General features: G+C 40.8%; 2 protein-coding genes across 2 annotated transcripts in view; both read right to left on the minus strand.

The window, feature by feature from the left end:
- Window positions 1–16,264, minus strand: part of LOC311044362 (rho guanine nucleotide exchange factor 28-like) — a 64,762-nt gene extending 48,498 nt beyond the window's left edge. Inside the window, exons 1-8 of the mRNA XM_084055865.1 lie at window positions 16,051–16,264; window positions 14,334–14,366; window positions 12,575–12,716; window positions 10,998–11,107; window positions 10,323–10,509; window positions 3,312–3,495; window positions 2,595–2,796; window positions 36–111 (exon numbers count right to left, since the gene is read on the minus strand). Of these exons, the coding sequence (XP_083911991.1) occupies window positions 36–111; window positions 2,595–2,796; window positions 3,312–3,495; window positions 10,323–10,509; window positions 10,998–11,107; window positions 12,575–12,716; window positions 14,334–14,366 (934 nt within the window). The 5' untranslated portion in view covers window positions 16,051–16,264. The remainder of the gene's footprint in view (window positions 1–35; window positions 112–2,594; window positions 2,797–3,311; window positions 3,496–10,322; window positions 10,510–10,997; window positions 11,108–12,574; window positions 12,717–14,333; window positions 14,367–16,050) is intronic.
- Window positions 16,265–16,991: 727 nt separating this feature from the next.
- On the minus strand, window positions 16,992–27,275 carry utp15 (UTP15 small subunit processome component). Its single transcript, XM_084056059.1, has 12 exons — window positions 27,010–27,275; window positions 25,898–26,017; window positions 25,693–25,785; window positions 24,510–24,694; window positions 23,527–23,705; window positions 21,035–21,160; window positions 20,780–20,915; window positions 20,605–20,689; window positions 19,024–19,179; window positions 18,571–18,672; window positions 18,129–18,262; window positions 16,992–18,018 (listed from the first exon to the last, which is right to left on the minus strand). The coding sequence occupies exons 2-12, from the start codon at window positions 25,985–25,987 to the stop codon at window positions 17,712–17,714; spliced, it is 1,593 nt and encodes a 530-aa protein (XP_083912185.1). The 5' UTR covers window positions 25,988–26,017; window positions 27,010–27,275; the 3' UTR covers window positions 16,992–17,711.
- Window positions 27,276–27,621: the final 346 nt, after the last annotated feature.

A 27,621-nucleotide genomic window follows, 5' to 3' on the forward strand; every position in this document is an offset into this window, starting at 1 on the left:
CCCATAATGTACAGAGACTTGGAGCAGCGTGATACCATTCTCACTAGGCTCATCCACCAGTTCTTCTTTCCCTAAGATGGTCTCTGAGCGCTCTCTCCTGAGTGCTTTGATCTGTGGGACACAAGGCATATTGGAGAGGGAGAAGTAATAAGTATTTGTACAGTGACTCACTGATATTTTGTGTCTACAACACTTGTTATTTTAAGATGTGAAAATGACTGAGTGACTATGAAGTTTGAGTGCACACTGTCTGGCTTTAATTATTTGTGAGCCTTTTCAGGCACATCATCAGGACAGATAGAGAGCAATAGATATAACACTTTATATCTCCCAAATTGAGGGTTCCAAAGTTTATGTGTAGAGTTTTAAATAAAATTAATTTTAAGTACTGAAGTTTGTTTGTTATTTAAGTTCAATGGGCCTCATTCACTAAGCTTGCGTACGCACAGATTTTATACTTAAGCGCAAATACGAGTGTTTCCACAAACGATTCATCATAATTCTTTGTCTGTGATTTCTTGCGTCAGGTACACTGAAACTCACATCTCCTCTGGAGCAGTCGACACGTATGTGCCACAAATCATGTGTAGCTCTTATTAGAATGCCTTATTTTTCATGCAAAATAATTACAATAGTGCCAAACCTCAAATACTATGTTTATGTGCCCAACATTTGTCAACAGACTACACATCTTACCATCTGATAAAGCTGCCTGGATGAAGTCAGTGTCCATTATCCAATGTATACAGCGGATACGATTTTCCCCTCGTGATCAATAAACTCTTATCTATAATCTATATCAGATAGCAGATAGCGGCGTTCCAGTATGTCCTGGATTCGTTTTTTACCTCATCAAAGGTGAGCAATTGTTCATTAGAAAAGGCTTAAATAATATCCTGCCATGCTTTGTTAGCCTATTAGTTTTGTCCTGTGATGTTTTTCTTTTTTTATACATGAGAGCAATATACTTTATCGTTCGCACAAGGGACTGGCTTGCCATAATACACTGGTCTACAAGCTGTCAAGGCGTTGGGATGCGAGTGACGCCGTTGAACTTGCTACTACTACAGAGTTCTCAACACGGTGAAGTTTGCTTCACGCTGGATGTTCCAGTTGCCTTTTATGGTGTTAAATGGGGCGTGGAACAATGCATACGTGAACGCGCATCTGATTTATGTACAGGTGGGATGCATCATCAGATAAACCTGTGATCTGCACAAACAAGGCTTTACACTCCCTTTCGTGAATCGCACCTCCATATTTACTTAAAAAAATATAACCTAAAATCAACACTAAAATATAGTAAGACATTTACGAACATCTTTGTGAATGAGGCCCAATGACTTTTGAGCTAGCCAATGTTATGTTGCAAAATGTTTGTTTAGCCACTGTCACCCAGGTATCCCAGAACATACATGCCAAAACAACATAGGTATACTCAGCAACAAAAGAGACAGATGCAAGGACTGAGGGAGTAAATTATTGAAAAATGGCAGGAGCATTTCACACAAAAATCTGAAGGAGACATCTTGTTGAACTATCTTATCGGTCTTGGACGTGCATAGTGCTCAGCTTGCCTCTATGGTCAGCGCAAGCAGAGACAGAAGTGGTAAAAACAATAACTATTGGAGGGTATTTAAGCAACTTTATACCAGCCATCTTTGTTTATAGTAAACCGAGAGTGTGTAATCTGAGAGTGTGCGTTATTAGATTCCTCTCCTCCCCCTCTGTCCCACCACTTTAAATCTCACACTCTCATTCTCTCTCTCTCTCTCTCTCTCTTTTCTTATGTTCTTCCAGTCTCTCGGCCATTACCTTTCTCTCTCTCTCTCTCTCTCTCTCTCTCTCTCTCTTAGCTCTGAGATTGTAGATCGGCCAATTTTGGCAAAGAGATTTGGTGTAGAAGACAGAAAAAAGCGGTCCAAGTACAGTTGAAACTCAGGTCCGTTTTACTGAGAGTATTAAGTGTTTCAGTGGCTAAGATGCTGGGATGTGTTTTCTCCCAGCAGTCTGACCCAAGCCTTGCATGTTTGATATGCATTACAAATGACAAAAAGGTGTGTCTGTGTCCAGATACTGTAGTTATGGAGCTCAGCGTATATTATCTGCCAGGCACAGAGACAGAGCAGAACGTACAACACGAATGGTTCATTAAATGGGTGGCAAATTCAATTAGATGAGGTTTTTCCTTGAATGCACAGGAAAAATCTACTTCTGACATGGCCAAGTGCAAAAGATCCAAATCTGTAAGCAAACGCATTAACCCAAAAGTAGCTCTCCCACCGCACCGGCGTCGACAGCGGAAAGCGTCTGTTGCCGAAAATCTATTGTTGTGAATCTATTGTTCAAGACAAATGGGCGGTGGGTACGCGGCTGGAACGGCTGGAAAGCATCTGTGTCACTTTAGATTTCTTTGGCTATTCAAAAATAGCAGATATACCAGCTCATAGCGCGGCACAGAGTGCCGCGCTATGAGCTTGTAGATCTACTATTTTTGAAAAATCTTGAAAAAAGAAAATTGGGGATTTTTTTCCAAAAACTGTTTGGAAAAAAAACTTAGCCAATTGTCTTCGTTGGGACTCAAAACCACTGACCTCTTTGAGGAAGTCGTCGTCTCTGAGCCTCTCTCTCAGGAGCAGGATGTCACTGTGGCGGCTCCGCTGCGAGTCCCAGCGCGGGTTCAGTCGGACGGTCAGCGTCAGGTTCTCCGTGTCGTGACAGAACCTCAGCAGGCGGGACCGGTCCGCCCACACCTGGGAGAGACCTGCCGGGGGCGTGGCCAGGGGGTTGGGCGGGCTGTGGCACACACACCGTGAGAGATTGTTTTTAAAAAAAATGATCTAAACAAACATCTGCTCTGTCTAATGTTCTCCATGAATAGGGCCTTGTAGTGTTTTGGTGAAGTTGATAGAAAAAATAAATGGTATGCTACTAAAACTATTTCGGTGACAACTCTTCTCTAAAACGTCTCCAGTTAAAAAAAAACTTTCCTTTTTTAGTCCTTGTAGGACTGGGGGGAAAAAACGCACAAAGCCCTGCACTAGATTTATGGGGCCCATATTGCGCACGACTGGTCGGACACAAAACATTCCTGAGTTTGACAGGTGATCCAAGCAGGTGTTTAACATTTTCTGATTTGAGCATAAGACACGCTCGTTACAATGTACCACACTTACAGCATTTGAAAAATCTAAGGAATGGCAATTATCTGGGGCAATGTAGTACATTAACTGTAGGACAGTCTTGCTTCTCCGGCTCTATATAAAACATTCATATTATATGACGTGACGCCTACATAATGGTGGACTTACTGTGTAAGCAGCTCTAGGAGCTCTGAGTTGCCCGCGCTTTGGGCCAACCGCAGTGGCGTGACGCCCTCCTCGTTGGGCAGACCGACGGCTATCAGACCGCCGGGCTGGCACAGCAGTAGCTCTGCCAGGCGACACAGACCCCAGCGCACTGCGAGGTGGAGGGGAGACTCCCTGGGAGTGTACTCTGGAGAGAGACAGAAAGACACAGGGGGGGGGGTCTTAACCCATGAAGACCGGGAGCTGCATCTGTGTCATTTTAAGATTTATTCGGCTATTCAAAAATAGCAGATATACAAGCTCATAGCGCGGGCGGCGCGGCAAGCTTGTAGATCTGCTATTTTTGAAAAATCTTGAAAATTTTCGCAAATATTTGAATATATATATATTTTTTTTTTAAAGCGAACGTTTGTAACTCAAATCTTTGCTTCTGGGGGGTCCCTGGAACAAAACATTTTGAGATGGGGGCCCCCGGCCAAACACATATCTAAAAATGTTTTCTAAATCCTAACAGTGTGTTGCTATATCAGTGGCGCTCCAACTTTTCCATGTCAAGGATCCCCAAAATGATATGTATTTGGCCGCAGACCCCCCCCCCCCCCATCTCAAAATATGTTGTTCCAGGGACCCAGAGAAGCACAGATCGGATTTAAAAATGTTCGCTTTAAAACAAAACTGTAATGTACAGATATGTGAAACGTATAATTCCTCTAACACTACAGGATCATAAGAAAAAGGTGCTGCAAGGGAGAGAGAAGGAGATTAGTATAGTATTACAAACTGGCTCTTGGTTGTAAGCAAAAGGTAGCATATGACTACGGAGTGTGCATGTGTGTGTGTGTGTGTGTGTGTGTGTGTGTGTGTGTGTGTGTGTGTGTGTGTGTGTGTGTGTGTGTGTGTGTGAGACACCAGTGGCGTGTGAAGCCATATATGGATGATGAGTGAGGAGTGAGGAGTGAGGACTGAGGAGTGACAGGGTGGGAACGTTGAAAGATGCAAAGATGCATGCAGAGTAACCCGAATAGTGAACTAGAAAACCTTCAGAGAGATGCTATACGCCAGCAATTCCCAACCTGTGGGTCGGGGCCCCACTGGTGGCCTGTGAGGATACTGCATGTGGGCCCCCCAAATAATAAAACACTAAAAATAATAGTAAACATTGATGTTTAAAAGATAATGTAAAACAAAATGTCACAGTATCTTTTTTTCTTTAAAAAGCTTGAAAAGTTTGTTTTCATTGTGATACTGATAAATAGGAACTTAAAGTATACTACTGATCATTAAAATACACAATGCACAGGCAAGGCAGCCGTTCGTCTGCCATGTTAAGTGGTCCGATGGGTGGGCCGCGAACACTTTTCAACTGGACCCCTGATCCAGAAAAGGGGAACCACTGCTACAGCTACATACACCCACAACACACGCTCTGTTATGGTCATTCTAAATGTCAATCAAATACTAGGGATGAATAGGCCCGGGCGGCTGGCATAGCGGTCCGGGCACCTAGGCTCAACGCAGCCTGACAGCGCGTCGCGGGTTCGAGTCCCGATCCCAACGGCCTTTGCTGCCACTCCCCACCTCTCTCTCCCCATTTCCTGTCAAACTGCTATCCTATCATTAAAGGCATAAAAAGCCTAAACATAAATCTTTAAAACCTGCACGATGAGCTTGTAGATCTGCTATTTATTTTTTTTATCCTGAAAATGTGTGCAAATCTTTGAATATATATTTTGTAAAGTCAACATTTTTAACACGGTTACAACTTCTGGGGGGTCCCTGGAACAAAATATTTTGAGATGGGGGTCCGCGGGCCAAATACATATCATTTTGGGTGGTCCTTGACATGAAAAAAGTTTGAGAACCACTGATTATAGCAACATTCATTTTTTCAAAAACTGTTAGGATTTAGAAGACATTTGTAGAATCCCCCAGAAATATATATATTCAAAGATTTGCACAAATTGTCACGATTTAAAATAATAGCAGATCTACAAGCTCGTATATCTGCTATTTTTTAATAGCCCAAAGAAATCTAATAATGTCGCACAGATGGGTTCCCGGTCTGAAAGGGTTAAAGACCTTTCTTCCACATGGGTGTGGCTCTGCAGTCACATGCTCAGATAATGAGTGCAACGGATGCGATCCATCCTCAGTCGCTACCGATAATCACCACAAGCTCTCAAGGCATAATACATAATATAATACAAGACAAGGAAATTACAACAAAGACAAAATCAATTTGATAACTGGTGGCAATCGATACCCTGTGGTACTTGTAATGTAACCAATGTAACTGTACCTACCATTGCCGCTTATTTAGACATCCACATACACAGGAAAACCCATTCGTAATAGGGGGACAATTACTTATCACACTAAAACTGGTATCTAATCCTTATATTAAAATAGGCTAATGGTAGGGTGGGTGGACGGGTGGGTGGGCGGACGGACGGACAACATCATCATTTACTCATTTACGGACACGTCAACATTTACTCAAGTACTGAACTTGAGTACAATTTTGAGGTACTTTTACTTTACTGGAGTGTTTCCAATTGTCTATACTTTTACTTCTACTCCACTACATCTCAGAGGCAAATATTGTACTTTTACTCCACTACAATTATTTGAAAACTTGAGTTACTAGTTACTTTTCAGCTATACATTATTACATTATGAAACATATATTAACCACTTTAGCCTTATTTTATACCTAGACTATTTGAAAATAGCCGATGAAGATAGACGATTCTAAATCAGTCTAAAAAACAGTTTTTTGAAGAAAAAAAAATATGTTGCTATAACATCAGTGGTTCTCAAACGTTTTCATGTCAAGGACCCCCCAAAATGATATGTCTTTGGCCACGGACCCCCATCGTTCCAGGGGCGCCCCAGAAGCACAGATTTGAGTTACAAATGTTCGCTTTAAAAACATATATATTCAAAGATTTGCACACATTTTCATGATTTAAAAAAAAATAGCAGATCTACAAGCTCGTAGCACGGGCTTGCATATCTGCTATTTTTGAATAGCCATAGAAATCTAAAATGACACAGATGCGTTCCCGGTCTTAATGGTTTAAGACATTGAAGAAGAGGTGGTAATTTATTAAGTTTTCTCTGAATTACAAGCCACAGCACCATTGCATTCTTCTGGTAGACTATCTTCTGTCTTAAAGTATGTCTACAAAATAGATGTATCGCATTGTTTTGTTTTGATGGATCTTTAATGGTGTGATGATTCCTTTTTGTGCAATTGCCTATTGTAGCACTTTGAGATTATCACAACGGTAAAGTGCATTATAAATAAAATCCATTATTATTATTAGTCCCTCAGATTACATGTATACCATTGATAATAACTATGGCTTGGCTTTTTTTCTGTCATCATTTCTTTGTCTTGTATTATATTATTGTATGTATTGTGTCTTGAGAGCTTGTGGTGATTATCTTCTGTAACTGAGAAGTATTACCCCTGGGGCACACATTATCTGAAAATGTGACATGAAAAGCCACACCCATGTGGATCACTGCTCTTGAAATGTCAGTGCAAATGTTTGTACAGCAGCTTGTTGAAAGGTTGGTGATTAAAATAATGTAACTGGAACTACATCCGAGTGTGTGGTATTCTTCCCTATTTGCATCTCGCTGCCAGCGCCAGCACCGAATAAGGACTGCGGTGTGCGTTTACATATATATAGGGCAAAAGAGATTTCCAAAAATATTAATATCAATTATTTTAAGCCTAGAATCAAGCCATCCAGGGTCCTGGTGAATCATGATCATAAAACATTTGATTATGTGAAAAATAGAAATAAATAAACGTAAAACAAAGGGTATTTAATATTTATTTTATTAAATGTAGTATATCATATAATTCAACATTTTAAAATAAAATCACAGAATAAAAAATGTTATGGTCATGATTCACCAGGACCCTGGATGGCTTGATTCTAGGCTTAAAATCATTTATATAAATACTTTTGGAAATCTCTATGGGAAAAATGGATTGGCTTTTTTTGGAGTGGAACCAGAAAATGGCCGCCACTGCTATGCCCTATACTGTCTTATTGAAGTCATTCTAAATATTACCCACCCATGTGTAAGCAGGAACTGTGGATGAACTTTGACCTTGCGCTGCAACCTTGGACTTTGAAAAGCAATCAATAGCACAGGTCCTGACCAACTTATCCACAAATTCCAATTGGATTAAAAACTGTCTGTGTTATTGCTGTGACAGTCAAACGAACAAACAAGCAAGCAAACAAACAAACAGGGGTGATTACAATACACCTGTTCCACTGGGGGCAGGTGTAAAAAAAAGTCTGATTGTGGAGCAGGACCGCAGAGCCCAGAGCCAGAGAGAGTGTGTTTGGAGCACTGGTTCTCAAAGTGGGGACCCCCAGGGGTCCTTGAGGGGGGGGGGGTCCCCAGCAAAAGTAGTTAACATAGCGTCACAATCATTTTAACCACTTTAACCTTTTATACGTTGGCTATTCACTGCACTGAGTGCAGCACTCGGTGCCGTGCTATGAGCTTGTACATCTGCTATTTAAAAAAAAACTTGAACATTAGTGAAAATTATTAACACAAATCCTTGCTTCTGGGGGTCCCCTGGCACAACATATTTTCAGATGGGGGTCCGCGGCCAAATGTCTATCAATTTGGGGGTCCTTGACGTGAAAAAGGTTTGAGAACCACTGTTTCAGAGAGCAGCACTCCTCACTGCTGCAAAAAAAAAAGAGCAGAACAGGCAGACATGGCATGGGCCACCGCAGAAGCAAGAAGACGAGAGGAAGAGGGGAAGTTGAAAGCAGATGGGATAACACACAGCGAATCGTGTCTGTCTAAAACCTTGATAATTAACCTCATTACCACAGACCAATCAGTCCCGATGTCTCTCCTCTTGTCCCCATTTTTGTCAATCTCCCCTGGCACGGCAGTGAATACCTCTGCTCCACTGACCCACTTTAACGTAATAATGGCCTTTCAACGAAACCACGGACGCGTTCGCGTTCCTATGTCTTCTCCTGTCGCTCACACAGCGGCACAGCTTACCTCTATCCAGGTTTCGGGAGGTGTCACACGGCAAGCCGATTCACGCCATAAACAAAAGGGTGTAAGGATATCTGCCGTTTTTTTTGTTACATTCTGTGCCAGCCAAGTTAATAGCCAAGTCCAGCACCAAATAACCAAAACGTTTCCAAAGCGTTTCAAAACATGAGTAGTTTATGTAACACTGCTGGTGGTCAAACTGGCTCTTCAGTCATATCAGCTCTGCAAGTGAGCTTAACCCATTAAGACCGGGAACGCATGCGTGTGTCATTTTTTGATTTCTTTGGCTATTCAAAAATAGCAGATATACAAGCTCGTAGCCCGAGTGCCGCGCTACGAGCTCATAGATCTGCTGTTTTTGAAAAAATCCTGATTTGTTTGCAAATCTTTGAATATATAAGCGAACATTTGTAACTCAAATCTTTGCTTCTGGAGATTCTACAAATGTCTTCTAAATCCTAACAGTTTTCTGTTACTACATCAGTGGTTCTCGAACTTGTCAAGGACCTCCAAAATTATATGTATTTGGCTGCGGACCCCCCCCCCCCCGCAATCTGGAAATATTTTGTCCCCAAGAAGCAAAATCTTTGCAAATTTTCTGCGCTACGAGCTTGCAGATCTGCTATTTTTGAATAGCCAAAGTATAAAATATGGATAAAGTGGTTACACAGATGCGTTCCCGGCCTGAATGGGTTAAACTCTTCAATCAACACTTGCCAGTAAACTCCCAAGAAATGTCACTGATAAAATAAATCAACACTTAACGCTGATTGACTGACTGAAGGTCTGAGTGCAGCAGTACAGACGGGCACATCGGTGATGTCACAGGCAATGTAATATCCAGACAACGATAGGGAGCCGCTGCAGCCAAACAGACTGCCATAACTGTATTATCACTAAATCTGATTTGTTATTTACGTTAGTGGCCTACACACCCACTCAACGCATGCACACACACACACACACACACACACACACACAGTGGTATTTCATGAACATATTGACCAGCACATAAACCCTACGCACGCACAGGCACACAGGCACACACACACACACACACGTGCACACACACACACAACTCTGCCTATAACCTGGGGCTTCTACCAGATGGGGAAGCTCTATTAACCACATTACACGCTAGTTAAATGGCGTTGATGAAGTTAACAGAAGCACACCATGTGACCACGGTCACTTCCGTTCTCAACCCGGTGAGCGTGTATAATGGGAGTGATGGAGGACGACATGGAGAAGGAGAGGAGGAGGAAAAACAGGAGGAGCAAGTTGAAAAGTTCACCTTGCTTGGATACCAGAAGGGTCCAATTTTCCACTGCCGACAATGACAAGGTAAAGGAGCCTTTGAAAGTCATCTGTGCTCATGGTTTTTGGGAAGTCTTGTGTTCATAAGCTTTTGTGTATTAGCAGAGCATACTTTTCTATGTTGGTCTTCTTCAGAATAGAACTGGCAAGACCTGGCAATTACTAGGCCAGCGGGCAACCCCTTTTTGAAAAATCTTTGAATATATTATTCTACAAATGTCTTCTAAATCCTAACTTGTTTTGAAAAAAACGTATGTAGCTATATCAGTGGTTCTCCAACTTTTCCATGTCAAGGACCCCCAAAATGATAGGTATTTGACTGCGGACCCCCATCTCAAAATATGTTGTTCCAGGGACCCCTAGAAGCACACATCGGAGTAAAAGATGTCTGTAAATATATATATATATATATATATATATATATATATATATATATATATATATATATATATACACACATATATTTAAAGATTTGCACACATTTTCAAGATAAAAATAAATAAAAATGAATTAAAAACAGATCTACAAGCTTGTATATCTGCTAGTTTTGGATAGCCAAAGAAATCTTAAAATGACACAGATGCGTTCCCGGTCTTAAAGGGGTTAAGTGATTCATAACAGCCGGTCCCTACCGGTCCCTACCCTCTCCACTGGTGCTGCCCAGGACATTCCAGCTGTGAGGGATATCCAGGTTGGCCATGGCCAGGGCCACGCGGCGATCCATAGCCCAGCGAGAGCTCTCCTGGCCCAGGTTGAAGAGGCATCTCAGCTCCTTGTGATCCGTGGAGCTCAGGCGGTGACCGTGGGTCACCAGGTGCTCCGCCAGGTCCTGGAAATAAAACAGACACCGATAATTAGCTATAATATAGCCGTGTTCCTGTTCAACTGCAGGCAACATTCTGGAACGAACCATTTGATTGGGGATGGCATGTCAAATTGGGGACATAATTGGCATGGCCAAATTGATTTCACTGCAGTTTCATAAAGTTATGGTATGGGTTAATGTTAGATCAATTATGGTTACGGTTAGGGTATGGTATGTGAATGTAAGTCAACACACAATTTATAATTTAGGCATTTAGCTCAGAATGCGTCGCATTGTGAGCTGTCAAAGGATTCTACATTTGAAAACTTGCGAAATAGGACCTTCTGCATAATGAGTACTTTCAACTTTTGGTACTTTAAGTACATTTTGATACCACTACTTTTGTACTTTTTTAACTCAAGTACATTTAGAATTCCGGACTTTTACTTGTAACAGAAAAATGATCATTGATGAACATTGCAGTATTAATACATTGCAGTAATTGATCCTACCTGCGCGTCGTCTTGGATGTACTCCAAGGTAGACCCTCCCACCCAGGTAAGGGGCGTGGCTTCAGAGCACAGGTAAGCCTGGACGGACACCACCTCGGCCAGGTTGTGTCCTAAACAGACCAGGCAGGAAATGAGGTCATCACACCACACCAAAGGCAAACACACTTTGTATCCTCTTGATAGGGCGTTGCCACGTTGACATATTGATGAGACAGACCCCAGCATGAAGCCTTATTAACCCATTAAGAGGCAAGATTCTACTAAATCAGTTCCTTCTAAATCAGTAGTTCTCAAACCTTTTTGTGCCAAGGACCCCAAAATATGTACTTTGCCCGCGGACCTGAAAATGTTTTGTTCCAGGGACCCCCCAGAAGAGAAATGATTCAGATTTTTTCAGACACTTTCAAGATGTTTCTAAAATGTTCAGAAATAGCAGCCGTATGCAAGCTTGTATATCTGCTATTTTTGAGAACCACTGTTCTAAACTTATGCTCTAAATCCTAAGAGTTTTCTGAAAAACTTATGTTGATAAATGTTGATAAATAAATGATAAATATAGGACAATGCAGAGCTACTAAGAGCAGGTTTTAAGGAGGTATTCTCTGTTGAGGGTACATGGTGGGGTGCTACAAGCCTGGCTCAGCTTGACAAACTGTAGCCGTTTATAAACCTCTGCCTGTTTCTCTCCTGGAGAGGAAGCTGGTACAGTTCTGTGATCATTTTAGTTTGTGTGTGTAATGTGTATGTACACAGTAAAATACTCTGTGTTAGTTGAACACCCAGTGTGAAAATGGACAGGTCCACTCTCATGCTTAATTTATACTCCATGTGCGAGGATGTTGCTCGCGAAAATAGCCGATCTCTACAATCTGACAACGTGTGTGTGTCTTAGAATCTACAACCATGTAGATAGGCTATTTTCATCAATTATACCAGTGAAGATTTTATTCTGTGCGCGTGTGTGTGTGTGTGTGTGTGTGTGTGTGTGTGTGTGTGTGTGTGTGTGTGTGTGTGTGTATTAGCGTCTACAACAGGGGTTCTCAACCTTTTCAGGCCACGACCCCCAAAATAATGATATTATTTTCCGCGACCCCCCGCGTGCACGCGCGCGGTCCCGTTCGAGCGCGCAAAGGTTATTTAATTATAATAGGTTATTGGATAATTGTTTATTATCAAAACATTTTTGCAAAAAGTGGGTAAATTAAGTAAATTAACTGATAAAACATGAATTTATGATAACATAAAAAAATATTTTGTTAATTTTTTTTTTTTTTTTTTTTCAAATTCACCAAAAAATCTGGCGACCCCCCCAAATTATTTGGCGACCCCCCTGGGGGTCGCGACCCCCAGGATGAGAACCACTGGTCTACAACAAAATCACCTATTTCCGTCAATTGACGATAACGGTTTTACTGTGTGTGTGTGTGTGTGTGTGTGTGTGTGTGTGTGTGTGTGTGTGTGTGTGTGTGTGTGTGTGTGTGTGTGTGTGTGTGTGTGTGTGTGTGTGTGTGTGTGTGTGTGTGTGCGCACGCGCGTGCGTGCGTGTCTTAGTGTCTGTTTCACACACGACCACATACCGGGGACCATGAAGCAGAGCATGACATCACTCTGAGCTCTTATGATATGGAGAAGCGTGGACCCCTCCAGAACGACGAAGACCTCCGTGTCCTCGGGCAGCGACTCCACGCCCTCCAGCAACGCAAACACTTTCGCCTGGCCCTGGGAAGATGAGCGAATGAAAGGTGAGAGAGAAAAAACGTTGTCCTATAAGTAGGCTATATATGGTTACAGTGTTGAAAGGAGAGTCAGAGGACTATGATATGGTTCTGATGGAGTTGCACAGTACTGCATTCATCTGGAGAACAGGAATAAAACTTCCCCTTCGAATCAATAAAAGCAGGAATTTCTTGGTGCCTGCAACCATGATTCTAGCCGTCCAGATAGAACACTTTTAGACCACTGTTTTCCCGAACACTTTTTATGGGTTGGGAGTAAATCCGTTTTCTACATAAAAAATATATATATATTTCAACTACAACAAAAGAAACACAACTTTTCATCAATTAAAAACAATTAAAACATTTTTCAAAAGTGTTTCATAAACAAAATGAAAACATCTAATAACTTCCATAAATATATATTTTTTTTAAGTTTAAGAAGTAGTGAAAATAGCAGATCTACAAGCTAACACGCGTTGTGAGCTTGTAGATCTGCTATTTTCAGTAGTTTGAGTCGTGTTGAGCCAAAATGTTTGGGAACTGTTTTAGACCACAGCTCTGAGAGAAACGGGACAGGATGATAATCTTCCTCAAGAAGGTAAGAACATTTTCCGTCTGGATTCTATCACAGAACCTCAGAAGTGTGACCTGAAACGCTGGCTTGTCACCATATTTCCCCATAATAAAAGTGTATCCTTTTATCATCCCCACAACCGCAACACAACCTCAACACAACCTCAACACAGGCACGCACGCACGCACGCACGCACGCACGCACACGCACACACACACACACACACACACACACACACACACACACACACACACTGAACTATGTCTACTACTTTTTTCTTATTTCCACACAACAGTTCTAAGGTGTATTAAAGACATAGTTCAATGTTGAAAATGAGTGGTATTCCCCTTTAAAGGAGTACACACACAGTCACTGATGTTTTATTTGATAATATTTGCTTCCATCTTTTAGATCCCTGAGTCAAACTAACAAAGAGGCACTTGACCACAATCCTCCTCTATTTGACTACAACTTAGCCACACAGACCACAGGTCTATTCAAATGCACCACCTGACAGGAGACATCACAAATCAAATAATCGTTGGATAATAAAAGTGTTCTTTCCTCCGCAGTTATTGATTGACTAGTCATACAAAAGTAGAGCTTTCTGAGAAGCTGATTGATAACATTATTTTGTTCCTTAGAGAATAAGATCTAATGCTCAAATAGTCCAGGCAAAACCGTAGATGTGTAATTCAAGAATAATGAAAGTCAGACAAGTGCCTATTTGAGTAGTCCACAACAGAAACATTCACTCTCCAGTCTTGATGATGTTGAACTCATTGAACCCAAGACAGGTATAAAAAATGCTGGCTACATACATAAGACTACATATTTCAGGGAGACAGGGCTCATGTTTGAGGTTACATAATTGGAATTCATGGTCCCACATGACTGCCAGCCATGCTGATTTATACTTAGCCATATGATGGTGTAAACTAACTAAGTACAATTACTCAAGTACTGTACTTCAGTCCAATTGGCCATTTGAAAATAGCCGTACTTTTTCCACCACTGATGGTGGATAATTTCAGCAATACTCACATACAGAGGCACTTTCTTTCTGCTCAGCTCCATCTGGAAACAAAAAACAAAAATACTTTTGTATATAATACACTTTAATGAAGAATTCAAGGAACTCACTGGTGTGGTGTCAAAACATATTTCTCCTACTTCCTATACTAGGCTATTTGTGGGGGGTTTTGGGCCCTCCTGCTTTGATCCCAACCGGATTATCAGTGCTAATTAAAGTCTGATGAAACAAGTGAATCCTTTGATCCTAGTATGTCCATAATTACTTTAATGATGTCAGCGCCATTTTCCATCTGGCCACAACTCTGTAGAGCACACGAACACACCTCAATTATGATGAGATGGGGATCATCGTCTGATCATTCATGACGGAGATTCGTGTCTTGTCTTGATATAGCCTAGGCGTGGGCCTATAGGCTCTATGCACAGCAGCCATATTATCCTCAATGATACTAATGAAGGCTTTTCCTTTTAGTGTAGCACAGTGGTTTCCACGACCCCCATAACTCTGGGTGTACAAATGGAACCAAATGGACCCTTACGGGTCCATTTGGTTCCATTTGTACACTCTCAGAGTTACACACCTGTAAGGGGCCATTTGGAAGCCCATGAGGGTCCCTGGACCCCAACTGTAGACCCACTGGTGTAACAGAGTGTTTCCAGTGAGCCAACATGCACAATATCCGCACCCTGGCTCTGTTTGACCAGAATGGAACAGAGCCTTCATTGGTATCATTGGTAACACCTGTCAATGTCTTCATAATATGGCTGCTGTGTGAATAGAGCCTATTGTAATGTGTCCCATGCACTTCCATAGTGATGGTAGCGCGTGTCTGTGGCTTGTCGTAGGAAATGTATTTGTCCAGACAGCTGTACTGGCCTGCTTCTTATCAGTGACCACTTCCTAAACAGGACCAAGCACATCAACATGTGTCTTCATAACCATAACAACCATTTCTCTCACAGAGAGAGAGAGAGAGAGAGAGAGAGAGAGAGAGACGCACATCGGTTCCATCGTTAACTTTGGTAAAATGCATTAAGAAGTGCATCAATTCCACAATGTAGAAATACTCCGTTACAAGTAAAAGTCCGGAATTCAAAATTGACTTGAGTGAAAGTATTGGTATCAAAATGTAGGCCTACTTAAAGTACAAAAAGTAGAAAGTACTCATCATGCAGAATGTCCCGTTGCACAAGTTTTCAGATGTATAAATTGTATAAAAAATCTTTTGAAAATAGCAGATCTACAAGCTCACACAGATCCGCCATTTTCAAATGGCCAAAATGTATTTAGGGGTGAAGTCACGTGGGTAATGTGTATGTTTTGTTATGATAATCAAAATCTACAAAGTAACAACTAAAGTTTTCAAATAATTATAGTGGAGTAAAAGTACAATATTTGCCTACTCGTGGAGTAGATTTAAAAGTACTGAAAACTGGAAATACTCCAGTAAAGTTAAAAAAAAAAAAAAAAAAAAACTCGACATTTTACTTAAGTACAGTACATGAGTAAATGTACTTAGTTACTTTACACCACTGGTAATGGGCTACATGTCAATTATTAGGATCAGAAGAGCTTATGTATTGTTAATTACATCCACCAGAGGCTCTTGTTCAATAGTCTCACGGTCTATCTGAATGTTCTCTAAAGTAAAAAATCAACAACTACATGCCTGCCGGGAATTAAAACGTTAAAGTATAGAATGTGTTTTCTTCTCAACACACTTACCTCCTATACCGTGAAAATGTTTCGCTGTCCAGATGGCGATAGACTTAAAGGATCTGTCATAAGAAAACACGGCACGCATTTACAACTTAAGTCACTAAAACACAACTTATTATTGCCCGTTTATTCATTCGTTACGATCGACACCGAATCCAGAAAAGAAAAGAAAAACCGTGGAACAGGAAAAAGTGCTGATCTGTTCTTTTCCTCTGGTGTTCCCAGTGTCTGCCTTCAGAGTGCAGGAGGACAGACACTTTACTGAGTAAGCATCCTTTGGTCTTCGGTGGAGGTGTGTCGAATGGTATCCGGAAGACTCGCCCCAAAACACACTCACCCCCACTTCTTTCTCGCCTCGAGCGGTCCGCGAAAGAAATGGGGACGAGTGTGCTTTGGGGCGAGACTTGTATTCTGTCAATTGAGTTCACTTTACCCTTGTGGAAGTAGACTACCTTGAATTTCTGAGGCTACAGCGACCTCCCCTGGAGGAATAGCTTGCAAACGTATAATGCATTATAATCTGCCTATAATCAGTGGTGGAAAGTAAGTACAACGTTGAGGTATTCTTTACTGGAGTATTTCCAGTTTAATACTTTTACTCCATTACATCAGAGGCAAATATTGTAATTTGTACTCCACTACAATCATTTCAAAACATTGATTACTAGTTACTTTGTAAAACATACATTAATCCCTTCAAAGACCTATATATACATTGGCTATTTGAAAATAGCCGATCTACAAGCTCACAACTTGTAGAACTGCTATTTTCAAAGGAGTTCATACATTTGGAAAAATGTATGTCCATGGTGCATAATTAGTACTTAAATGTTTTTTTAGGGGGAAATAAATAAATACACCCCAACTACAGTCTGGACTTTTGAAGCCTTGCCCGTTCAACCAACTTCACAATGTGAAGTAAATCAAATTTGCCTCACCACTCACAATTTTCAATATAAGATTTATTGCAGCCTTCTTACATGAAAAATGCCCCCCCCCCCCCCATTACAGAGTAAATATCACAGACAAAACATTTACAGTGAAAAATATTATTACGTGACCAATAAAATAACATCTTCAGATTTGTATGTATATGAACACATTCTGTGTGGTTTCATGGTTTCATAGACCAGTGGTTCTCAACCTTTCCCCCCAAATAATCATATTTGAAATGGGGACCCCCCACCCTGACAAGCAGTTGGAATTGTAAGAGTTGAGGCATTACATTTAGTTTGACTCTGTTCTACAGATAAATATTGTGAAAACATTTTTTGCCTCTTTCTTATATTTGACAATTTGGCCAATGTTTGCAGTTTTTAAAGTATAGTTTGCCGATTACTTTTGATGCAGTAATGGTCTTTTATCTAGGTATTAAAAAGGTCCTTAAATTGTCCCTTCACTATCCAACTGGTTGAGAACCACCGTCATAGACCAAAAGCTAGAATATTGGATGTCATTGGTGTCATGTTTTTGGTCTCTTAAGTCCTACATAAAAAGGGTTCATGTTCAGGCTTTAATGTCCACATAGTGGCATGTAGCATCATGAGTTTGTCACTTGTCTGTTGTTGTTTGGTGAAGTGAAGCTCTAACAAGAGGTTCCAGTGACAGCAAAGTCTCTTCACTACTCCTATGGAGATCAGGGTTACCAGGTCTCTACCCCAGAGACCTTAGGTAGCCTGGGGCTGTGGCTGTGGCTCTGCAGCCCCTGTGCCTGCTTGTGCCAGGCCATTGGGTCTGCCGATTCCTGGGCATGGCACATCTTTCCTGGGCAGGGACGAGGTGAACAATGTGTCTAACATTCCTAGGACCTCCACGAGTTCCTGCTCGTACTCCAGCTCTTTCTCTAGCAGCTCCTGCAGGCGTAGCAGCTGTCTGTCTACCACCGGGGACTGGCCGATCACTGGCTGATAGAGATCCAGGATCATCTCAGTTGCCATTACGAGAACGGGGCTAAACCTTGGGTCGAGCAAATACCTGTAAAATGGAAAAGTAAAAAAATATATATACTTCACCCTGCACATGACAAAGTACGGCCTGGCCACTTGATTTTGTGTTGAGCAAATAACGGTTAAGAAAAGACTCACGCTATGAGGAAGCTGAGCAACTGGCTGAGCTTCTGTTCTTCCCTTCCTGCCAAAGCATTTTTCAACGCCCCTCTTCGATCCAATTCTTTCATGACGGCAACCGGTATCTCTGGCTTTTTAAATCTGGTCCAAGACTACATGAAAAACAGGTCATCGTTCAGTTAGTGCACACTTTTAGAATAACAATGCCACCAGCACTTTTCCATTCACTGAAATGTTAAGTTGATGAATCAAGATTTCTAATATCCAGGTATGCCCCCTCATTTCCAAGTATATAAAAAATCATGCCTGCATACACGCACAACTGTTTCCTAATCCAGAGTAAAAGAATAAATTACCATATCATTGCACTTAACTTCACAGAAGATGAACTAGGTCAACAATCTTACAACATCAAAAATGATGTACAATATAGTGAACATAATATACAGATGGAATGTACCTCCATGGCTGTATCCAAAGCTTTGGAAACACTGAAACGCTTCAGCTCCTTGTCAAACTTTGCCAAATGTTGTTTTACTGGTTTACTGACCAGGTAGTCCTCCTGTAAAATAGAAGAGAAGTAGTAATGAATTCCCAATGAAGTGGCAAAAGACCAAAACCGCCTAATGTATGCTTTGGACAAAAGTGTATAATGCAACACAATAAATTAAACTGTTAAAAAAAAGCATCAAGCACAACACTTTGACGCTTAAGTATAAACTACAATTTAAGTTGTACATAATTAGGTTTGCACAAATAAGACATGCTGGCTATTGTCATACAGTTCGAGGTCATCTTTTGTAAATTCAGTCGATGGATCACTCAAGGTATAATCACTCAGACCAGCGTATGGCTTAAATCTTTCTCCTCAGCTAACCCGCACCACCAAGTAGTAGTAGCCTTGGCTCCTTGCCTGTTTGGGGGTGTAGTTCTTCCCCTTCACAAAGACGCGGTACGCCGGTCGTCGTCTGTGTTGGCCAGAGGTTTCCTTTGTCTCTTCAGGGCTTTTCCTGTATTTGACACTCATAACGCTGTTGGTCATCCCCACAACAATAGACTGATCACCAGGCTGACGAGATAAACATATTTGTTAGTTTTATGAAGTGCGACGACAAAGCTTAACACATCCTCCCTTAAGGCCTCTACACACAAATGAAGTTTATGAAGTTTGACGACAAAGTTTATGAAGTGCGACGACAAAGCTTAACACATCCTCCCTTAAGGCCTCTACACACAAAGGTCATCATCTTGCAGTTGATGAGAATCAGTGGCTGACAAAGACATAGTTTGTACGCCATCTGCTGCCGTTATTTCCCTAAAAATGTATCCAGAAAAATGATTTTGGTAGCACGCACCCGAGAGGTTGATAAGCGTGAGGCAGAGTGTGTTTGTGTGTCGGAGATGGAATACAGTGAGGCTGTAGGTGTGCGAGAGAGACTTGTAGACACTTCACGAACGCAGCTATTTTATGGAACTATTTCATTTCTGTCAGAAGAACGTTGCGATAGTTAAGATGACATCCTTTTTTTTGTAATTGTAGATATGGCCCATTGCAAGTTTTGTACACATATGCCCTGGGTCGAACGTGACACATAAAACATGAGATGTCACCTGATCAGATCACCGAAATAGTCAGTTAGTAAGGACAAAGTCAGTTTGGTATCTGACTTTTTACAGCCTTGAGAAGAAATAGGCCAATATAGTTGGATCATAATTTGTTTGCGCGTGCCCCGGTGAATTTGACTGCTGGCTATAAACAGGTTGTCAGAATTATTGAGTTCATCACAATGTTCAGTCGATGGATCACTCAAGTAATCATCACTCAACCTGTTGAATGTTCCCTTCAGGCTTCTATATATACACACACTCCAACAGAGCGTTTATTCAACAGAAGACAAACTACCCACAAAAGGGACATATGAAGGTTCTAAGAGACACCAATAGAAAGACTTGCAGGGACCTTTTTGAGATACGGATATTGGGAAACTTTATCCATGGCAGAAACAAAAACAGAAAGGTATACATGTCTAATGACAAAGGGAAAGGAGTCAATTGCCTATTAATGGGGGTTTTCCCCATGTTTAAAATCTCAATTTTGGTGGAAAAGAGGTATAACGTTATTCATCATTCACATATTCACCCAGTACGGCAAGTAAAGTAAGTAATTTCCTCTCACGCAGGTGCAGAACGGCATAATCAGCTGACTGTCAGCTGTGTGGTGTGTTTGGAGCGACTTTAAAATGAAAGATGTCACTCAATCTGATCACCCAACGTAGTTGTAGTTAGCCAAGACCGCTTGGTCTGTAGAGGCCTTTACACAATCACAAATGTATTAATTCAAACGGGTGAGCCACATTCTAAGAAACAGGGACTACAGTTAAACCTACTGTGTAAATCACCATTTTGAGGTAAAACAGAGCACACGGCTCTAAAATAACCAAAAACATTATAACATTTTCCACAAATGTTCATGCATAGAGGAGTAGTTTCTTACAGCCAATCCCAGACTAAGGATGGAGGCGGGGTAGTCAAAGTTGTGGACCACTTTATAGTTCGTTGTGTTGTACACTTTCACATGCCTGGAAGGAGGGAGAAAAAGATGTTCAATAATATTCCAAAAATGTAATACATAGATGTTGACCATTTAAAAAAGCTTTTCAAACATGCACCTGTCCAGTGAGGCAGACAGTAGTCTCTGCCCGTTGCTGCTGAGACACAAACAGGTCACAGTTTTATGGTGGTTCTTCAGTGACACCAGAGGCCGACCACCTTTCAGCAGATCCCACACTTTCACATAACGGCCCCCTGAAAACATAACAAGTATTTGCACAGCTTTGTTAAATAGACAATTCGATTGAGTGAGTGTAAAATAGGCAGTGAATCGCGAGAAGGGAAATCTTGTCAATTTTTCAAAAGCCGAGTACCTGCTGAGACTAGAAGACCCTCTGAGGGATACAGCAGAACACTCTCCACTGGCTGGCCGTGGTCCATGGTCATCACACTCTTACCCACTCTGCCATCGAAAAGTTTCAATGTGTGGTCGTATGAACCTATAGCACAAATATCAAAGGTCAATTACAAGGACCTTAAGTCTAGACCTCCTTCCAAAACATCTAAATCATATATGTAATTATGCTTTAATTACACACAACTTAAGGGATACTTGAAACTGAAAATTCAACACACCGATACAGATTTTTCATTATAAGTAATTTATATTCGAGCACTTGCCTTTGCCAAAACCAAGTATCAGCAATTTACATTTTTGATTGTTTGTTTGTTGCTTGATGTTGCTTCTGCAAAAAGTCTGCAAGTTGGTTAACAAGCGACAAGTGGTAGAATGCTACGTATAATATATAACAATAATAATAAATTAAGATAATCACCAACATTTTGGACTTAAGAGCTAGCCCGAACATACCGTAGAAGAAAAATGTTAAATGTGTACGGACGGGAAAGCATTGGTTCATGGTGTTGGCAGGCTTCACTGATGCCTAGTATTTTAGCCTGTATCGATCCGATAACAGTATCACTAAACTCCTACACACAATGCCACAGATACAGGAAACTCAACCACATCCTAAAACTCTAGTTGAGTTTTAGGATGCACCGAAAGGAAAATTCTTGGCCGAAACCGAAAATAAGGAAACACTTGGTACCTTATGTCACTCTAGTCTAGTCTGTTGCCTTTCAGTTCTTTCAAAGGCGAAATAAAAGAGGACCAAATTTACGGGACAAATTGGTTAGAGCCAACATATTGCAACATCCACAACAGACTTTTTTGGCCCGCCTTCAAACCAGGAAATTACCCCTGTGGCAACTGTGGTCAGTGCCACAACACCTTTAAAACCAATGTTTTTCAGACATCCTAGAACAAGGAAAACATTTCCAGTAGGTTTTAGTCACACACAAAAAATGCCGTATTTGTTAAAATGCCCATGTGATAAATATAGGCAAAACCATCCCTCCGCTCAAACAAAGTATCAGTGAACATAAAAGTTCAATAAGAAAAGATGTGAACTACCCTGTAGCCTGTCATTTCAATAATCACTCTCCTCCCTTAGGTTCCAGGGCATAGAACACATTACGATTCAGAGGGGGTGATTTTGACAAGGGGTTATGCCAAATAGAGCTATACTGGATCCATACCCTAAAGTCTACAACCACTTTAGATGAGTTTAGATGAGGCTTGTACTATAAATATTTGCTCTTTGCTTTATGATGGCTACTGCCTGATGTCTGCATTGTATTGCATTTTGTCTATCGTTTAGTTTGTTTACATTGTAAATATTCACTTTTTTGGTGTTTCCTGTCTCAGTGGACACTTTGTAGTACACTTAATTAAGCATACTACAACAGAACAGGTTGTCAGAAGTATCGAGATCATCATAATGTTCAGTCGATGGATCACTCAAGTAATCATCACTCAACCCGTAGGACAAACTCCCATGAGTTTTGTCACGTAAATGTTTGTCACAGGTGAGACACTTTCATCTATCACCTTGAACCTTCATATACTGTCTTCATATACGGTCATATTCACTGATTGCTTTATGCCTGAAGAAGGTCCTCTCTCTCACAGTTTTGAGTGTGCGGAGGCTCCCTTTAATTGTTCAATTATTTCAAAGGCACTGCGTCACTGCTTTGGTTGTTATGCTTTGTTTTAACCTTTGTATAAGGACTTAAAATGTTACACTAAGTTACTCTCTGTACTTTGTTAAACTTCCGGATTAGGCTTAACGAGCTTCAACAAGTCTCTTCAATGCAGTAGGCTTTATTATGCACATGTAGTAATCCAGCCGTGTCGCTCGCCGAAGGTGGATGATCTACACATGATCACAAGGTCTTGTGTTGTTGTTGGAAGCTGTATGCTGCATTAAGGACTTTTCAGATGGCGCCTCCTAGGAGGGATGAGCAGCTGTATGGGAGAAGTGTATGCACACACCACCCGTCCATGCCAACGTTGAACTGTCTTTGCAACAACATAATGCACAGAGAAACAAGGGGTGATTTTCCTTAGGAACTGGCTAAAATTAAGGGATGTTTTTAGGCTGACTTGTGTGGTATAGTCATTCCTGTAACTGCGTCTTTCTCTGAAATGTTGATATGTAGCCGCTGTTTGCATCACAACGTCTTCTTTTGGTAATATTTTGTGTTTAACCATTAGACAACACTAGAAAAATATTAGTGTTTAAACATTTTCTGCTGAAAACGCAATCTTTTTGCATTTTCGGTGGCCGAAATTTCGGTGCAACTCTACTCTTAACCATGAAAAAGATATTTCAAAACAGAGAAACAAATATACTGCCAGGTTGGGACAAAATAGAGTTCAGATGTGTTATGGCCAAAAGTTTCCCCTTTGTAATATATTCACAGAGCATTAATGCCACACAAACAGGCTATGTGTCCATCTTACCAGTGATAAAGAGATCCCTGTTGAGTTTGCTAGTGGTTCCACAGCGGATGTAATCTGTATGTTCTTTGTATGAGGTCAGCTCAGTGGAGCTGGGGATGTCCCAGAGTCGACAGGTGTAGTCGTCTGACCCTGTCAGTATCTGATAACGATCCGAGGTGAAATCAGTTACATGAACAGCCCTAAAAAGAAATGGAAAAATATAATTTTAATGTCATCTTTTTGAATCTGTGCCCCCACCCCCAGTGAATATGAATGCTGGCTAGAACAGGTTGTCAGAATGATTGAGATCATCACAATGTTCAGTCGATGGATCACTCAAGTAATCATCACTCAACCTGTTAAATGTTCTTCTAAATCTAACAGAGCATTTGTCCAACAGAGGTAGACAACTGGCAAAGACAAACGTACATACAGTAAGAAGGAAAAAGCTCTAGGAGACGTCACCAATAGAGAGGGTGGTGAAAAGCAAGGACCTTTTCAAGATAGCATCTACGGATGTTGAGAAACGTTGTCCAAACACCAAAGTCTGATTAGAAAGCCATGCAAGGTTCTATTGTCAGTCTTTATGCCTGATGAAGGTCTGAGTGACCGAAACGTTGCATCTTCACCAATCATTTTTTGTATGTCCCCCTTTCTACTTCTATTGTCAGTCACTCATTAAATCTGAAAATAAAACTATCATGGAATAAGCCTATAAGTTATAATTGGAAATTTGCCCGGTAGGTTTGGTAAGATATGAGAGGACAGTCTAGGCAAAAAATATATAAAATAAATGCAGAGCTTCAACACAGCTCACATACAGTAGTTCATTACATTTCACTTTTGCGCTTCACTACCATGATATAGCGTATGTGCACAGAAGCCAAGAACTGTAGGTTGCAGTGCTTTTTCATTAGAAATTCAGCTGTAAGACAGCTTTTTAGATTCTAAGCTGGGCAAGCATGTGACAATTGGCACATGAGCATAAGTCACAGCACACTTACTTTGTGTGTCCTTTGAACATCCTGAGTGCCACTTTGCCACTGACGTCAAACAGCCGCACCACTGAGTCCTCACATCCCGCCACAAGCAGCTGTCCATCGGACCGGAACCTCCCACAATACGCTGTGTCCTTGAACTTTGTAAATGATTTCACAGGCTCCTGGGAGAACGGCCCGTAGATGTGGATCTAAAAGAGGTCAGACAAAACATTTTTGTAAGATAATGCCCACACTAAACGATTTAACACTGCCTACCCTGTACTTTACATAGTAGGAGGAGTAGACTACATGCATGAAATTGTATATGATAGCAATCTGACACTCTGTAGTGTCAATGCATTATAAGTGTCTTTATTCTTATTTCTTACTTAATTTTGAACCCATGCCATCCCATCCATATTTTGGGCATAAATAGGGCAAAAATAAATAGAAGATTTACAAGCTCACAATGCCAGCTTGTAGATCTGATCGTCAATTTCCACAATTTGTTGTGGAACAAGATATATAGGGTTTAAGTGGTTAATGTAAAAAAAGTGCCTGCGTCCAAAAGTAAAAAGAAACCAACGTTTCGGCAGGCAACTGCCTTCTTCAGGGTATCATGTCCTGAAGAAGGCAGTTACCTGCTGAAAAGTTGGGTTTCTTTTAGAACAGATTGTCAGAATGATTGAGATCATCATAATGTTCAGTCGATGGATCACTCAAAGTATCATCACTCAACCCGTTAAATGTTCACTTCTACCTCTAACAGAGCATTTGTCCAACAGAGGTAGACAACTGGCAAAGACAAAGCGCAGAGGACAAATTCAGGGTATCATACCCTGAAGGCAGTTACCTGCCGAAACGTTGGTTTCTTTTTACTCTTTGGCTACCAGTGTGTGCGGCCACCTTCTTGTCTCTTAAAGACTACTATTTAGATTATTCACCACAACAAGGACTTTGGTGTGCATAGCATTCTCGTGCAGTGTTTAATGGCCATAGACACACCTGTCTTTTACTTTCCAGGTTAAGGAGACAACTCACACTATGCATTCCAGAAACTATTCTTAGCACAAGGTAAAGTCCCATAAAATAAATACATATCAATCATAGCATCTTAAATTAACCAGCTACGGGCTAATCAGAAATAAGCATTTTGCACTAGGCAAATAACATGAATCCAAATGTATGAAGAACGCCAATAACACACCCTTGTGAATGCTGTCACAGCATAGTTATGTGGAGCCAATGGAGAATAGTCAATGCTTGTGACTGCTCCATACTCTTTTATCTGGACTGGAGCCTGTCAAAAGAGCAACAAGAAAGCATAGTTAATTTAAAAGATTAATTCAACACAACATCCTAACTTTTTATTGACGACGGCAACTGTTAAAACTGTGTAAAAACAGACATACCTTGTAGTTTTTCCAGTACAGCGTATCCTGCGTAACCTTCTCTCCTAATTTGGGATACACTTGGATTTTCGTAGGTTTGAAGGAGGCCATTTCGGGTCCAAATGTTACTGATGATCTTATCTGTCACAAAAATGTTTAAAGGTAAGCCACATACTGTACACGAGAAACAAGACATCGATTAGATTACACAGTAAAATCATTGATCCATTTTTAACATCAGGAGGGTACAAATCAGGGGTCATCAAGATGTCCATCCATACACGGACAAATGTGTCCATGGCAAGACTTGTCTGTGGCAACATTTTTAGATTTAGTTTTCGCATAACATTATGATGTTCTTATTTTGATCATAAGACCCAATTACTGAATGTCAGTCTACAGGGTTTCCTCAGAATATGTATGACACCGATTTAGTATGACACCGTGTATGGCACATTAAGAGTCCACCAGTACAATGTTCTCAAACGTTTTTATTTTCAAGGACTCCCATAACTCTGAGTGTACAAATGGAACCAAATGGACGCGTTCCATTTGTATTTTGTACACTCCCAGAGTTACAGACCTATAATGGTCCATTTTTTTGGACCACCCTCAAGGAACCCCAAAAGGTCCCTCAACCCACTTTGAGTACCTCCACACAGCACTAGTAATATACATTTAGGGATAAGTCTGTTTCAGTGGTGATATTTTTATGTCCATGACAAAAATAGAATTGACAAAAATGTCAAGCCACCATACAAGCCAGCATGGCTTGTTGTGGCAAATGTAACCACAGTTGATTGATCGATTGAATACTTTACTAACAGTTTGCCCAAAAAAAAGTACAGAAAGTGCAGTTTCTACACAAAAGGATGCTAAAAGGATTAACCCCAAGAAAGCACTATGACTTGTTTTCATTGAGGTCCTGTGTTTATTCAATTCATCGAAATAAGTTGACACTTATGGGTTCATTTTGTTACATTTGAAAACTTTAAGTGAACTTCTTCGATCATTTAGACATTTATGAGTCAATTTTGTTACATTTGTAAACTCTAAATCAACGTATTCGATCATTTAGAGCTCAACATATAGATAAACGTCAACATAATGTATGTGAGTACAACATAACATACCACAAGAATCTGCAAACGTGTTCCCTTCAGCAGCACTTAGCTAGCCAGCTAAGCTAACACATGGTTCAGCAACTACATCCACTTCGGACGCTTCTCTCACCGACAGAACGTGACTTTCTTGAGGAAGGAATCTGTGTAGCAATATCTATGACTGGCTTTAAAATGGAGTTTCGTTATTTGATCAAACATGAACAAAAGTTGTTCATTTAAATGGCTTATCACGTTGTCTCATGCCAGCCGTGCAGGAGGACGCCATGTTGGAAGTACCAATGTTGCCAGATTGTGTGAGAGAAATAAGCAACGAGGTTTATGAAAACAACCCCAATAGAAGCGAACCCTTTGATTGATTGATTGATGTACTTTATTTAGTAAGACATGAGAACAACAGTACATGGAAGTACAAATTCACAATACAAGGTCTACTAAACTGGAAGACTCATAAAAGCACAGAGCTTGTTTCAAATGAGTTCCCCATGCACACAAATCATGATGACATATAAGAGACAGACAGATATACACAACTACTATAGAATGTCATACAATCAGTTTACAGGTTACTGGTATGAAGAGTGAGAAATATGTACAAAAGGAGAAGGAGAGAGGGGGGGGGGG

The sequence above is a fragment of the Gymnoscopelus microlampas genome, assembly GCF_963454915.1.
Source record: "Gymnoscopelus microlampas genome assembly, chromosome: 4".
NCBI lineage: Eukaryota > Metazoa > Chordata > Actinopteri > Myctophiformes > Myctophidae > Gymnoscopelus > Gymnoscopelus microlampas.